This window comes from Watersipora subatra, chromosome 9 (assembly GCF_963576615.1).
Source record: "Watersipora subatra chromosome 9, tzWatSuba1.1, whole genome shotgun sequence".
NCBI lineage: Eukaryota > Metazoa > Bryozoa > Gymnolaemata > Cheilostomatida > Watersiporidae > Watersipora > Watersipora subatra.
The window spans coordinates 42,428,473-42,445,322 of NC_088716.1; the positions used below are offsets into that span (position 1 = coordinate 42,428,473).

General features: G+C 36.1%; 1 protein-coding gene and 1 pseudogene across 1 annotated transcript in view; one reads left to right on the top strand and one right to left on the bottom strand.

The window, feature by feature from the left end:
- LOC137403635 (DDB1- and CUL4-associated factor 6-like) overlaps positions 1–16,295 on the top strand; it is a 28,638-nt gene extending 12,343 nt beyond the window's left edge. Inside the window, exons 8-15 of the mRNA XM_068089613.1 lie at positions 145–305; positions 1,828–1,978; positions 3,927–4,078; positions 5,454–5,564; positions 11,189–11,345; positions 14,025–14,119; positions 14,978–15,095; positions 16,156–16,295. Coding sequence (XP_067945714.1) covers positions 145–305; positions 1,828–1,978; positions 3,927–4,078; positions 5,454–5,564; positions 11,189–11,345; positions 14,025–14,119; positions 14,978–15,095; positions 16,156–16,166 — 956 coding nt within the window. The 3' untranslated portion in view covers positions 16,167–16,295. The remainder of the gene's footprint in view (positions 1–144; positions 306–1,827; positions 1,979–3,926; positions 4,079–5,453; positions 5,565–11,188; positions 11,346–14,024; positions 14,120–14,977; positions 15,096–16,155) is intronic.
- Positions 2,619–3,685, bottom strand: LOC137404092 (uncharacterized; annotated as a pseudogene).
- Positions 16,296–16,850: the final 555 nt, after the last annotated feature.

Here is a 16,850-nt window from a genome sequence, read left to right on the forward strand (position 1 = left end):
AGCATCTAGATTAGGTTTTTTTTGAGGGCATACCTATTCGAGTCATTCTATCTACATACTCCAAAATAATACAGGTACAAAATGCAAAGCTCTTCTTTCTGGATGTTTGTTAATAAAGTCATCACACAAATTTTTATTTTACAGATATGAGAAATGTGTCTGTGAGAGAATATCATGTTCCAAGACCAGCCAATTCTACGGGTTTGGGTTTGACGTCCCATATAACATGCTTGAAATATGACAGCACTGGGAGTAAACTTCTCGCGAATGTCACAACTAGTCAGCTGATTGAACTGGACTGTTGGGTAAGTGTCAGCACTCTTTCAATAGGCAGCAATTCTATCGGTTTACTGCTGATGTCTACTCGAGAATAGGTTTGTAGTTCATGCAGACCAAGGATGATGTAGTCTAATGTATTTCAAATGGTCTCAGTGTCCTACCAAGTTCACTACAGCATTGGTCATGCAAGCTAACAAGGAGATATACAGTAAACATTCCAATAACGTAAACCTTTCATGTAAATTTCACTTGACATAAAGAGTTTATATAAAGTTTTTGCTTCGTATAAAAAATCCATATAACGTAAAGCGTGAAGCCAGTCCAAGTCTTCAAATTTGATTTGAATAAGATTCCCATAGTTAGCCTTAAAATATCTCTTAATATAGCCTTAAATTTTCTCTCTTGCTATGCTTGGGAGAGAAAATAAAGTATCAGGCTATCTCTATTATATGTACAGTAGATGCTTCTATGACGTATACCTCCTATAATGTAAATTCCAGATAACATAAAAAAATTATGTGAAGTTTTCACTTTTTACTACATAAAAAATTCCATATAACGTACAGTGTCAAGTCGGACGAGTTTTTAATATCGATTTGAATGTTATTTTATTTTGCCTTGCGGAAAATCTATTATTATTATATCTTTTATATATAACTTTCGCGACATTCTAGTAGATCGTTAAATGTGTCGACAAAAAGGGAATTAGAATAGCTGCACAAATGTTAATAAATACAAAGGCAATTGATTGGTGCAGGTGTTACAGTGTCAGTCTACCAGTCTTAATGTCACGAGTTGGAGTGTCTTCAAAAATGATCTTTATCCCAACCTTGACCCTTGGATAGGGATAGAAGACGAACAGGTAGAACTGTTTTCTATAGTAAAAAGATTTTGTTGTTTTGCTTTATTGTAGTCGTTCAAAATAATTGTTATTAGCTGTACTTTGCAGAATAGAATTGCTGCTTAGAAAAATAAGCAAATCGTTGTAAATGAACGTTGCAAATGTGCAGTTCCTATCAACTTGTTGTAAATTTACCACAATCGTGGTCTATAAAACCAGTGATATTGATCATAAAAAGGTGAAAAGTTGTTGATGCAAACCAATAATTCTGCAGTCACGGTACAGCCCACAAATTAAAAGAGTTAAAGTAAAGTTTTTCCTTTTTGCATGGCCAAAGGAGTGAGTTTGGAAAGATCTTGGAACAGATTAGGCAATTTACATGTATTTTACTGTTCTTATAACGTAAATTCCATATTTGACGTAAACGTTCCTGGAACGGATTATTTGCGTTATAGGAGCGTCTACTGTACTAATACCCTGGTAGTCTAATTTGCCATGAGAGATCATCAGGTGTTCATGCACTCCCCTAGTTTCAAACCATCTGAGGTAACAGTCTTCTTGTAACTGGCTAACAACGTGACCTGACCAGTCATTAGGTGTCACACGTTGTATCCGCCACTGGAGCTATAAAAATATGCATGAGCTATTGGAAATTTGATGGTTGCTCCCATCTCTATGTTAGTTAGAGAGTGGTTATGTTCTGTTAGACAGACGAGGTAGAGTGCTTTGAGGAACCACCTATTGTGACAGCTGAGGAACCTAGAGCTCCCCCAGACTCTCGTAACATGAGGGTTAGAATGAGAGGAGATTGGAGTGACACCGGCCCCTCGGCAGTACTAGATCATGAGGCTACTGATGGTAGGAATATAATTTTGTAAAAGCTGATGATGATAATGGTAATAACAAGGACGATTACGGACATATTTTGTAACTTTTGGGCGTCCATGCATGTGGAAGGGACTGGGTAGGTGTGACACTTGTTTTCAATCAATCAAAAGGCCTGTTGAAGGTGTTAAACAATTTTACCAGTAAAGAACATCAAGTAGAAAATTCCTGTTCCACCCTGTTTATCAGTTGTCACCGACCATAAATATTCTAATAGTAGATTCATCTCATATTGTAGTGTTTGTTTAGATTAGAATTTACTTTCAACTTTTGTGACGTGTTTGGTACGACACACATACAACTTACTGTGAGCACTATTGTTAAATCTCATGCTATTACGCTGGGCAACTAAATCAAGGACAATGCGTCTTTTAAAATTTTTTTTAAAATTATGAACACACTGGCCATAGCGCAGTGAGGAATGTGAACTGGCAGCGCAGTAGCTGGCAGCATTAGCCCCAGCCTTGTTTATTGGCTCTTTTTACTTCTTTGTACTCCACATTTTTATAGTGTTGAAACTGCACAGTTCTCAAGAGTGTCTCCTAAACTATGAGGGTCAGTAAGTAAGTAGTGGGAATTTTGTCATCACATTTTATTACAATAAGATGGAGCTTTACATTTTTTCACTTTTCAACATAGTCTCATTTTTATACACTTGTAACTTTCCTACAAGGTTCTCAATTCCTGCAGAATAAAATTCTGGTGGCTTGAGTCTAAACCATTTACACTTCTTCAATGACAGCTGCATCAGTAGTGAAGTGTTTGCTTCTCATGTGGTTCTTTAATGATCTGAAAAGATAAAACTCGTTTGGTGCCAGATCTGGAGTTTAAGAAGGGTTTACGAACACCTCCTTGCCTGGTTTAGCAATTTCGGCCATTGTACGAGCAGCGGTATGTGGGTGAGCATTGTCCTGGTGGAATACGACACTTCTTGCCTGGAGGCCTCTTCTGTCACGCTTCACCGCCGCCATGCGCTCACAGTAATTTTGAGAGTTAGCAGTGTTATCTTGGCTCTTTAAATCCAAAGTTAAAGGACCCTTTCTATCCCAGAATACCGTGAGCATTACTTTTCATGTTTTTTCTGCGACTTCAACTTTTTCTTTACAGGAGAGTCTGTATGCTTTCACTTCATTGATTGTCTTTTTGATTCCTATTTGTAATGATACGCCCGAATTTCATTTATGATTAAAAATCTTGATAGAAAGCATCCTCTTTCAGTCTGAGTCTTCTCATGCATTTTTTGGTAGCCGTAAAACACTGCGTGTTGTGATCATCAGTCAAAATCTTGGGTACCCAACGTGCGCTGACTTTGTTGAAGGCTATCTTCTTATGGACAATATTGTGTGCAGTTTTATGTGAAATGTTCTTGGTTTCAGCAACATCATCTATTGCGAGTCTTCTATCAGATCTAATCAGCTTTTCCACCTTAGCTACTGTGTGTGGAGTTAAAACATCCACTGATCTACCACTTCTTGGCTCATCAGTAATGTCTTCTTGCCCATTCTTGACTTCGTCACCATACCTATAGCAGCTTGTTTGAGACATACAGACTTCTCCACACTGTTCTTTCATTCTACTGTGTATGACACGTGGCTTTACACCTTTAGCTATATTATAAAGACTCTTGGCTAGAGTAAGCACGAGAAACATGAGTAAGCATGTTCTCAGCTTGGTGGCCATTTTGAATATAAATAATACGCAAAAGTTGAATTGCCAAAATTTTTACTTTTTGTGTGTGATGACAACTTCCATTCGCGAATGTCCAGAAACTATTAAATTGCTAGATAAAATAAAACAAAATTTATTACAAAATTCCTACTAGTTATTGTCTGACCCTCATATTGTACACTCTGAAGAGGTAAGAAACCAGTCCTTTTTTGTATAGCTACCTATGTAGATCTGGCTATGGTTGTCCTTACAGGTCGGGAGTTGTCTCGCTCAGAGCAAATCTTCAGAGAGATGTCAACTGCCCTGACAAATCTGTTGCGGGCGCGTGCCGAAGCTGTCTATCATGCTGACGAGGAAGAAAGCAGTGATTCTAGAAATCCTGATGAGCAACCTGCTGCTTCGGGGGTCAGTGATAGTTGTAGCGTTGACGAGCTTTGCTTCTGGATTACTGTAGTCAGGAGGACACAACTTTGTGATTTATTATTTTCAGTGTTTTTGGTAAAGAGCCTCCAGCAATTGGCTCGTCTAAATCAGGACCGAAAGTCTAAGTGGGTCATGAGAGAATGTCTGCATGTATTGATTAAGAGATCTATAGGGATGTATAAAATAAACTGGACCATCTTTGTTTATTGAGCAAATTTCTCAAGTTTATTTATCATTTGTTGTTCCCATCTTTGTTACTAGTAAACAAACATAAATTATATACCACTAGATTTAAAATCTTGTCAAGATTCATAATATCTCATCAAATAATCTGTAGGATGCACCTACATGTAAATCAGATTAGATGTAGAATCTAGAACTGTAAAAAATGGAGTGGATTGATTTATCATCGGGTTTCATGAGATGGTTGTTGTTTCTAAAAGTTATACATACAAATTCTTTGTTTCCAAAATCTTGTTTTGTAGGCAAATCTAGTCTGCCTACAAGCAAATAAAATATATGTACTGTGATCATATCTGTACAGATCGTTGTCTTCTGAAACAATGAAATGTTTAGTATTTAGCATACATAATTATTCAAAAACATTAGTACAACTGTTTGGTTTACAGATTTGAGTCAAAACAAAAAAAGGATTAATTTAATATGTAATTTATGGATAATGACTAAATTCACAATTCACAATGAGTAACAGTGTCGCAAATGGGAATTTTAGTTTTCCATCAAAATGGTCCAGATTATTTTGCATACCATTATACCTCATTTTTATATTTTAATGGGTTATGGAATTTGTTTAGAAGATTGAATACTTTATCTTCATTGGTAGCAAGTAGACCATTTAATTAAAAGACCTTTGGTCAGAGTGGCCCTGAAGAACTGACTCATAAAATACAATATTTAATCCACCAAACAAATTTTCGTATTTTTAACATGTAGTCTGGAGCCTTTATGGATGGTTGAGGCATAACGATACTTATAACAAAAGTTTTACTTTTTCAAGCAAGAATAAAAAATTTGATGCTTTTAATTACTCGTTTTTCAGCTTCTCAAATTAACGGGCTGAAAAATGAAGGTAAAATTAGAACAAGCCAATGATCAGTTAAGATGCCTTGTTGACGACTTCATATCTGCGTTTGAAGAGCTTAGAGTTTTTAGCCCCAGTTAAAATATTGCTGTACAGTCTACGATTTAGCTGTAGTTTATTGTTTCAATGAGATATTTTGTGGTAGTTCTATTCATGATCTGCTCAGTTGTTCTATGAATTTGGAGTGGTTACTACTCACTTTGGCACGCGTGATGATGAAGTCTAGAGTGCTCATTCTGTCATTTTTTACTGTAGCCTGTGGAACCTTCATCGGAAAATGCTGCTGGGATTCAGGGTGGTCCAACTCCCTCTCAACAGATGTCTAAGTGCCATGGCTATGCAGGCCACCGAAATCAGCGGACTGCAGTAAGTCTTGTTATTCCATATACCTGATTTTACACCCTTGCATGGTGCTGCGAGACACCTATTCATCGTATTTATCATGATACCTTAATGGATTCTCTTTCAGCATTTATTGTCGGGCAGCCCAGAGATGGTTTTCTTGCCTCAAATTTTGAAATTTCGGATTTATCATTACCAATTAGTTTAATAATAACAATAACATAATACAATTGAAATAAATTAATTACTACTTGAGAGTTTGTCACAGGCTCGCTATTAAGTGGTGATAAGTGAGGTAAGAAAGGAAAATTACGAGGTGATGAGCTAAATGGTGAAAATGTATAGTTTGGTCATCAGCCAATCACTAAACATAAAAACATGTAAGCTACATGTACAACCTATCAGCCAATCACTGAACATAAAAACATGTGAGCTACAGCCTATCAGCCAATTACTGAACATAAAAACATGTGAGCTACAGCCTATCAGCCAATCACTGAACATAAAACATGTGAGCTACAGCCTACAATCGGGTGACTTTTGTATTATTTTCGTGTAAACCTTTGATTTGTATATATTCTGCAAATAGTATTATAAGTTATTAGCTGATTAAAAACATGTTCTTTGGTTACAAATGCACGTGGCTTTATTTTAGCAGCCATGATTGAGCAAACAAGGAGTTGTTTACTCTTGTAATGTTAAGTTCGAAAGCCTCATTCTGTTCATTCAATGTTTTTATGAGTGTATAGCAGCAGTGCAACTTTTCAGATGAGTGGAAGACATGTCTGATCTCCAAATCTGTATTATTAAAACTATGAACTCATGGTGATCAAATACCTGACAAACACTGTTATAAAAATGAGTCATTGCACCCAAACAGACTCATTTGAAACAGACGTTTTGAAACAGTTTGATTTCTATCTGATTGGAGCCGCTGTCTAGCGCTTCATTAGATTACTCATCATTTCAATTTGTTAATATGGCATATTCATAAAAAATAGGAGCTAGCAGAAAAAGGATTAAAATCAACTGCCAGCATTTTAAAATTACATTCTCCATTACATTACATTATACCATTATAATCATGGTATTTTGTTTTTACCAATGTTTTTGATGGGTGAAGAACAAAAAACCAGTTTATGGACCAAAAAGATTGCAATGCAAGTTCCAAGCTGTGACGTAAGGCGGTTATTTTATGGCAAAACACAGACTTATGAATTGCAATTTCAACACCGACCATTAGCCAATGCGTGAATGCGAGACAAAAGCACTTCAGGTGGCCGCCATTCTTGAACATTTTCCAATATTTATTCAACACGCTACAATGTTATGATTACCCAGCATGGGAGATAATTATAATGTAAAGTCGAAGCAGATTCCACAAATACCAGAAGTCTGTGTCATATTCATAATTCCGCATTACTTTTCGAGGGTGATTATAGAATTACACCAAACTGCTTTTGCGTTGGCCTACATCTTGTGGAATCAGTGATGTAGTGCTAACCTTTTTTTAACCATAACTGTAAAGTTGAGATAAGTGGATGTAGGTGACCAAGAATTGCAACGCGACTCTTGGTCCCCAGCTAATTCGGTTGGAACAGCTGGGGGCCTGGAGGCGCTGTTAGCCCCCCCCGGTGGGGTCCGGGACGAAGCCTCGGCTGTCAAAGCCTACAGAGCTTTAAAATCGTGTATATGATATCAGAAATGAGCACATCTGCAGTAGTAATAAACAAGTTGAGAAAATAATAAAATCAATGCCTTTGTCCTTTGGTACAAATTCTGACTGCCATTGGTTTGCTGTAATCTGATCTTAGCCTTTGTTGTAGACAACCAATTAGGGTCACAATCTTGTCATGTTACATGATCATTACATCACCGTATTGTACTGTATGCTGCTTTTATATTGAATGGCCATTGAATGTCAACTATAATGACATTAGTGGACTTGAATAAATGCAATAGAGCTATAATATACCTTGAGAATTGGCAAAATCTAAATTTTTTTAACCCTAATTATTGTTATACTTAGAAAACACACAACTGTTTTAACCATAACTTAGTTAGGGAGATTTAGCGTAGCACTACATCACTGTGGAGTGCTGTAGCAAGAGATTCTTCACACAAATAGGAAATTTAAGAATTGGTTTGTAAGAATTAGCCATTTTCATGTAAATCTTATCAAAACGTGATCTGGTTTTACAAATAAGGAGTTTAAACAATTTAAAAGTAATTGAATTTAAACATGAATTTTAATGTAACCATGTAATTATATAGCATCACGGACATTTCCGGGTGATGTTTTGCAAAGATCGAAAATCTTTCTGCCCATTTTCAGGACAAAAAATTTTGACAAAACCTGGTATTTGGTTGAATCATAGATATATAAACCTAGATTGGCCAATAGGGAAAAAGCCTGTCAGACATAAATAGCACGACGTAACGTCACTGTATTGTACCTCACGCTTGACTGCACTGCTGTTTACAATGAATCTAATGGGAAGAAGGTAACAAAATTACATTTATTTTCACATAAAAACCTTCTTGTATACATAATCCAGTAAACTAAAGCAATTCTGTGATAATATCTGATAACCACCATAGATTAAAACTATAAAAGCTATGAATTGTTGCACACAAACCATGAGCCATCATGGCTTTATTTGCAACCTCCCTTATCCCCATTCTCTCTTTTCCCCTTCTCCAAAGAATAAGTTAGAAGGGGAAAAGAGAGAAGGGGAATGGAGAGGGGAGGGGAAATAGCCCACCCACTCAAAGAGCCAGACCTTGGCTAGGTAAATAGACTAATATGCTGAACTAAACATGACTAAATATGATGAGTATGCAAGTATGTCTGAAGTCAAAAATGAGACAGAATGATTATTTTACAGCTGGCTATATAGCTGGCTAGGTCACCAAAGCTGAAGTGTAATGATTGTATTACTAGCATCGTGGATGTTACCAACGTTGATGTAAACCAAGCAACGAATTCCCTAATCACAGTTAAGAATCAGGGTGGCTTGACTTTGTCTTCGCCTGTGGTGATTGAGGTTTGCAACCACAGCGAGAAAGCGACAAGAGTGTTGCTTAGTAGTGCTGGATTGGTGAAAAACTTTGCCAGGCTAGTACTAATTGCCACCACTAAGAAGCCAGTCACGAAAGAACAATACCAAGTTATTTGTACAATAATTATGCAAAAGCAAGTTAAAGGTTGACTTGCAACAAAATTCACATTGCAGTTATTTGGTATCATAAGATTCACCATGCCTTACTCTGTTGTGTTGTAGGTGTGAAATATATGAGTAGGTGATTACAAGCTCTTAAAAGCTAAAAACTTATACAGTCATACTTCAACTTACGAGCTTAATGCTTTCCGAGACTGAGCTCGTATGTTAATATACTCGCATGTTGGTGCAATTTATTTATATATCAAACAATTAAATATATATTGCTTGGTTTCCATACTCTAAAAATGCAAATAAAACACTCAAAACAAGATATTGTAACAGAAAGAACATGTTGGTTATTGTCATAATTTACCACATGCTTTCAAAAAGTAACAATTAAAAAATAATACAAAAAATGTGATTATTTAAAATGTAAAATTAAATACATACAATAGCAACTAATGCTAGCATTTGCGAGGGAGGGAGATATAAGTTATCCTTCATTACAACAGTTGTCTTTGATAAATTTGAATTTTATCAATGTCTTAAAAGACAAACTCAGAAGCAAACCTAAAAGCAAACTTTCATTTTTAACTTGGCGTAATTAAAATTTCTTCGGCGTTCGTAGTTTAATGTTTCTCGCTGGTTAGCTAATTTTTCCTTTGTTTCGCTTTCACGACTAGCCGACTCAACATGTTGCGATTAGGACGAACACAGGTGTCGTCACAAAGGATTAATGCACAACCACTAGCCAACTTGTCCGAATGTCTATTTTTATAGTTTTGATAGATAGCACCGGCCTTTTCACGTAGCATCGTTTCAGTTACGCTGTCACCGGACAATTGTGTATTTTTTATCCAATGCCTGAGCGGTCTCTCCATCAGCGGTCGTGAAGATCGCTGCGCCGTTTAGAAACTATGGTTAGTCCTTTTGCGAACTAAATGCCCTGAATATAATCCTTCTGTTTGATAATTGTGGATGTATTTCTGTCATATTGCTGAGCTAGCTCAATCACGCATACACATTTCGCATATTTTTCAATAATTTTCTGTTTAATATCAACTGTTATCATTTGCTTTTTCTTTGCATTATTTTTCATTTTACTGGCAAACTTTCAGTCAACGCAGAGTACTTTTAATTCACATACAGTGTAATTCTGCACTGAAAATCGCGCACAAAAACGCAGTACCAAAGTATAAATCTGAGTAGTTGAAAAATAAAGAGTGATGCTGTTCTCATAAAACACCTTCGGCATACTTGGCAACTGACTCACGTGCTCGTATCTCAAACATGGCTCGTATGTTAGTACTGAAACTTGCTTAAAAGCTGGCTCGTATCTCAAGTTTCTCGTACGTTGGAGCACTCGTAAGTTGAAGTATTACTGTACTTGGTAATGTTTAGTTCAACATGATATTAGTCTTTTACCTAGCCAGGGTCTGACTCTTTGGGTGGTTTGGCTATTTGCCCCCCTCACCTTTCCCCCTTCTCTCTTTTTCCTTTCTCACTTCTTCTTTGGAGAAGGGGAAAAGAGAGAATGGGGATAAGGGAGGTTGCAAATAAAGCCATGATGGCTCATGATTTGTGTGCAACAATTCATAGCTTTTATAGTTTCAATCTATGGTGGTTATCAGATATTATCACAGAATTGCTTTAGTTTACTGGATTATGTATCCAAGAAGGTTTTTATGTGAAAATAAATGTAATTTTGTTACCTTCTTCCCATTAGATTCATTGTAAACGGCAGTGCAGTCAAGCGTGAGGTACAATACAATGACGTTACGTCGTGCTATTTATGTCTGACAAGGCAACCGATGGGAATAGCTATTATTGGCCAATCTAGGTATATATATCTATAGGTTGAATTTACACAAAATTATCATTGAAACTTCAATCTGTAATATAATCCGCTTCTGTTAATACTATAATAGTTTGTACTGTCAGTTAACCTGTAATTTACTCAGATGGTCACCAGACAACAAACTTAAATGTCTCTTAGTTTGTCTCAACTCATGACAAACTAGGTTTGTGTTGACAAGTCCCACCAGCAGCTTGTCCCTAATCATCGCTTTTTTCTGACGTCATCAAGCCGTTTGCACATGCACTCGTTCGCGAAAAAGCCGCCATATTTGTAGAAAACGATCATTTTTCTTTTAACAGTGCTTTTTGGTGTTGTTTTGATACTATAATAAAAAAATTGTAAACAAAAGCATCATTTTCAAAAGTTCATTGCAAAAGCTTCGTGTTTTTAACAATAAAATTGTCTATAAAGATGGCTGACAAGGATAAAATGACGTCACGAAAAAACGAAGGATACAAATTAGGGACAAGTTGCTGGTGTGACTAAGTCACTAGCTCATTAGAAGCCTCTCAAGACAAACATTACATGTGCTCTAATATCGTTGCAGCGATAAACAACACAAGTTGTACCAAACCACTAGTCTGAAGTTTACACAATTCTAGCACATCGCTATCAATCGTTTATAGATAAAACAATGTGCATACTGGGGAGATGAGTTGGTGGTATCCGGTTCTGATTGTGGTCACATCTTCCTCTGGAGGAGAGACTCTGGAAAGCTTATCAATATTGTGGAGGCTGATAGGAGAGTCGTCAACTGCGTCCAGCCTCATCCGTATCATCCTTGTATGTTGATCATCCGTATCATCCTTGTATGTTGACAACGTCATCCCAGTTGGCAAATAGATTTATGCAGCCATATCTTGAAGATCTTAATAAGTTTTGGATACGAATAGTTAATAATTCAATAGCCAATAATATAAGTTTAAATATATATAACACGCAAAGCTTGTTGCTTTATAGCTTTATTTGCTGGATAAAGTAATCACTCGGAGCTAAATCAAAGGTCTGTGTTCAGTTTTACTACTGTGCTACGGGTGGACTACGGGTGTGCTATGGGTGTACTATGGGCGGATTACGGGTGGACCACGGGTGGACTATGGGAAGCAAAGTGGTTCGCAAAGGTTTTCAGGCTTTGTCATCAATGTGTCTTCCATCGCCTTGCTGATTAGTTTTTGTGAGAGAAGAATACTCTTTGCTCAACTATCTTAGTAGTCATATAAATCGGAGCACATGGATACACGTGTCAGCAGTAGGAAAGAATTTTTTCGCTGCAGCCAATGATTATTCTCTGTCTTGGCAAAAATTGAACATTGTTCCACTCTTTTAACTGGCAAAATTGCTTTGTACGATGAACTTCACTCATCGCTGTGATTGTATGGAAAAATTTAATTTTGTATGAATTACATGTTTGTTGAGCTATACTGGCATGAGAGTGTAAGATATCATGGCATGTGTCAGTAGCATTTGGGAATTTCGCAGCAATTCCTTTAACTAACTGGTGTTTAGAGTCTGAAGATTTCAGTTTTTTTCAAAGGATGACAACAGATTGTGCAGCTGAAAGACCACCCTAGGGTATAGTTTGGCTTATTCCGTAAGGAACCCAAATCCTGCAGCAACGGTGACTCAAACGCCCGAAAATAGATAATCTTTACTATAATAAGAGCCGTGTCCGTGTAAATAAGATTGGTGTCTGTCTGTCTGTCTGAAGCCAGGGATAGATTTTGTAATCTTGTATGGAACCTTCAGTTTAGCAGCATGACACGCTAACACCTGCACTAATCGACCGTCTTTCAGTATTTCAGAATAATTGTAAAAATAGTTATTATCTGTGCTTCATCAGCGCACCTGACAATCTCTCACAGCGAGCTAGACTACCAGAGTACTAATTATATATAATAGTTATTAGTCTCTTATTTGTGAAGGAGAACTGTCATGGTTGATGGAGAGAGGATTTCTTCAAACATTTATTTTTATTCTAACATTAATTCATATACCCTACATGATAAAATTATTTGCGGAGTTACATTTCGCGAAAATTGTCTTTTCATGCATATTCGCGGACTAAATTATTCGCGGATAAACGCATTCGCGAATAAATTAATCAGTGAAAGCATCTAGCAGTAGAGTAAAACCTTCACGAGCGTATACCACGTGTTTAGGTTTGTATTTAGCTGAGAAATTTATTTCGATCATGCTAAGATATAAATTTTTGGCTGCATCCAAAGGATTTTTTATGAATGTTCATCGATTTGGAGACCTTTGGTGAACCAACAACTTGTGGTAAGTTATGAGTTTTTTTAACGTAAAGAATTGAAGAAATTAAAGAATCTTTTTGACGCCCTGCCAAAAAACTTGTGGCAACCTTGAAATATTTTGTAAAGGAGTGTGATGCGTTGGCAATGGGCTTAACTCGAAGCCTCGGCGATAATTTTAACAGAGTTCGGAACTCAGCTGCGTTTACTAACTCTGCATAGCGGCTAGTTTTTAATTTGAGGTAGTAGTTATTCTCCCTTGCGTTAAAAAGTACAACTAATTATTCGCGGATTTTAGTAATTCGCGGAATTGACTGTACGCGAACTCGCGAATTATTAAATCCATCGAATAATTTCACCCTGTAGGGTAAGACTTGAGAAAGATAAGATGGTGCTTTACATATGCAAGCAGCCTTAGTAATCTCATACTTCTCTGTGTTCACTGTGGTGTCTAAACAGCTACTTGTATGAGATCTTTGGAGAATTTTTATAGATGGATTAGTTAGTAATTGATTACATCTGATTAGTAGTTTAAATTATATTTTTCAACTTCATCATTGTCATTATGTTTGTTATCAGATGTTAAACAAGAGAGAGCACATAACTCTATAACAGTATTATAAGCATCTATGACCTAGTGCAAAGGAATCTTTAAGTTGACGGTTCATCTATAAAATGTCGGTTACTTGCATGGTATAGTTATTATTTACCTACCCTGAGGTGTAAGTTACTGAAACAACACACTCACTTAACGCTGCTAACCATAAGATTTCATTGTGTGTTTTGATTGTGAGTCGCTTATTCCCAATCCTTGGTGTGACTGAGAGATCTTGTTTATGCCTTTTTCTTAGTGTCGTTTGAGATACTCCTCCTCCAACTTGTGTACTCTGCGCAGGATGACAGGCCCAAAAGATATTTTTAATTGCTGTGTGATAATATACCTACAGTCCTGACAACAACAAAATGTCTGGCTGTCTGAAAAGAGGCCTAAAATTTCATCTTGTGTCAACAAATGAATGAATCTTTTTTAACAGTGATATGGCTAAAGGTTATGAATTATCTAAACTCTCCTACTGACTGCATTGCTTACCACTTACAGCGTAATAGGCATGTGTCTTGTCATCTAATGATAGATTGTTTGAACCCTTTATAATATGTGTTACGAGTTTAGATAAACTGTTTAGTCATTAAGTGTGGCGAACTGTTTTAGTGTTGGCATCGAGTGGAATAGACTATGATGTGAAGCTGTGGGCTCCGAGTTTACCAGAGGATGATACTGAAGGGAAGGACGCACTCATCGCTAAGGTGTGGAATGTGTTCCTTAATTTGTAACTTTGTGGTTTTAGGCTGAGAAATGTAGGCGCTTTCCTAAAAAATTATATGACATGACACTTGGGAGCAAATATACTAGATGCTCTGAAATATTTGTCTTGGTTGATCAAATACAATTATATAGACAGGAAGTGGTGAAAGCTGCTATTGTACTTGTATATCAATGTTTTAAACAGCCATACGCCATAATTAGGTCATACTACCCTAAGTAGGTGGTACTATCATAATTAGGTCATACTGACATAAACAGGTCATACTGACATAAACAGGTCATACTGACATAAACAGGTCATACTGACATAAACAGGTCATACCGCCACAGACAGGTCATGCTGCCATAAACAGATCATACTGCCCTAATTAGGTTATACCACCATAAACAGGTCATGCTGCCATTATTAGGTCATACTGCCATAAACAGGTCATACTACTATAATTAGGTCATACTGCCATAAATAGGTCATACTGCCAGGCTTGTAGACATTATATAAAATAGTGACAAATGAAGTTCATATATGCTATTGCTATAATCAGAAAGGTATTTCAAATATTGATGACATGACTGCTAATAATGGACTTTGATATTGTTATTAATAATCTCAAACTGTTTAAAACAAATAATTTAAAACCTCTATCTAAAGCTATAGGGCTTTCTCTAGTAATAAAAATCGTTAAATATCTATTCAATACCTATGAAAGAAAATTTATTAAAGTTGACATTTTCAGATATGAATAACATTTGCTTAATGCCTTTTATACTGTGGTAAGGTTACCAGTAGTTACTGTTGAGTTGATGACAACTGCAAGTGAACTCTTATATGTCGATATCAGGTGACAGAAAGAAATAAAGACATATTGGAAGGAGCTGGTGAGGTCATAACTTTACCACCACGGTTTATCCTTCCTATGATTGCTGCTTTTGCTCGAAGACGGCTCACTGACCCTACAGGTATAATATCAGGCCTTTTCTATTCTTTAAATAAGTGTGATATATTGCTGATTTGGTAAATTATATTTAGTTATCAAAGGACAAAAACTTTTATTAAATTTTGTGATCTAATTTCGTTAGTACTTCCAAATGCTGAAGTTATACAAATATTCTTGACGACTTGATTGAAAAGGTGGTAAAGACATTGATATTTTTCAACTATCGCATATGTGTCTACTACTGAATGCCCGGCGTTGCACAGGTAATAAAAAACGCTTTTATGATCTAAAAATGCTTTAAGTCTATTTAAGTTTATGCTATAGATAAGCCTACATATATTTGCAGTATTTTGCAGAAGTCCAGGCACAAATTTTTCTTCTAATAAAATTTGTATTCTAGTAAATTCAAGCATACTAGCTAAAGCGTGGGTATTTTACTCAATTGTCATTAAAGATTGGCAATTGTAATAACTATGCGCACAGTTATTTTATGAAATTGCAAGTAGGCCGTGTGGTGTAGTGGATAGAACGCTTGTCCGCAGAACTGGGGTTCACAAGTTGAATTCCAGTGCGAAACAATTTTTTTGTTGCTAAAACTTCATAGCTATAACTGGACACACGAACAACAGACAACAAACGCATTTAAAGTGATAATGGTATATAGATATATATCTGTATATATAGTTTTGTATGTCTCTGAACAGAGAGATGAAGTTTAAAAAATGCCAAAGTGTGAATACATGAAAAACAGTTGTGCTATATTTAAAATTGTTCAAGTTAATTTAACCTGCATTCATGTATTTTACAGTTTGCATTTAAGCTCTCTCTTGTATTCAAGCTCTCTCATTGGCTTACCTGTATATAAGTACATATTGCATTGACCACCTATGCATGTGTGGCACTATCACCCTGAAGCACTTATAGTTTTTTTAACGTCTGAATACTGTGAGTTTATGACCGATTTTCTAACGCAATCTAAAATTTAATTCAAGTTTTTGTGTTTCTATTTCTTTACTGCCTTATTACCTGGAGCTCTTTAGTCTAGCTGCAACAAAAATTAAATGATATATATACTTTTGTAGAAGATGGTTGAGAGTATCCATAAGAAGATAAGAATTACCCTGAATGTGATGTGCACCCTTTTTATCGAGGTCATTTCTGCCTGTATGCAGTTTTAGCCTGTTGCATCACTCAAACTACCCCTCCACTAGAGCTTTCTCATTGTCAAATTGAACATAAAGAAGGTAGCTTGTTCGTTGTTTCAACAATTTATACGTTGAGACAGTTGTTGAACATGTTCCAGCTCTCAACCCACAATGGGATAACTCAGCAAGGTTAAATGTACAATATAAGAACATTATTGGTATGACAACTATAAGTAACAAGAGGACAACTTCCTCGCATCTAGGATTGTTGGCTAGTTGATAATGGTGGAAAATTTATGATATGCAATGATGCCATTTGAACTTTATTTTTGCTATTTCTTAAATATCTGTATTTATTCTAGACTGCAATGCCCCATAATGCCTTTTCCACAGGAAAACCTAATGTTATGTGAGGATAGCCTACTACATAGAAAGATAACCCACACGCCTTCACTAGACCTTCACTATTATTTATTATTTTCATCATGTTTATTGTTGTTATTATTTATTTGAAGTCCAACGGTTAGTCAAAACAATTTAATAAGAAAATGATCTTTGAAAATCGTTACAGTGTCGTTATGTCTAAATGCATATCAAAAACTACTTAAAAATAAAGAAAATAAATTACATTT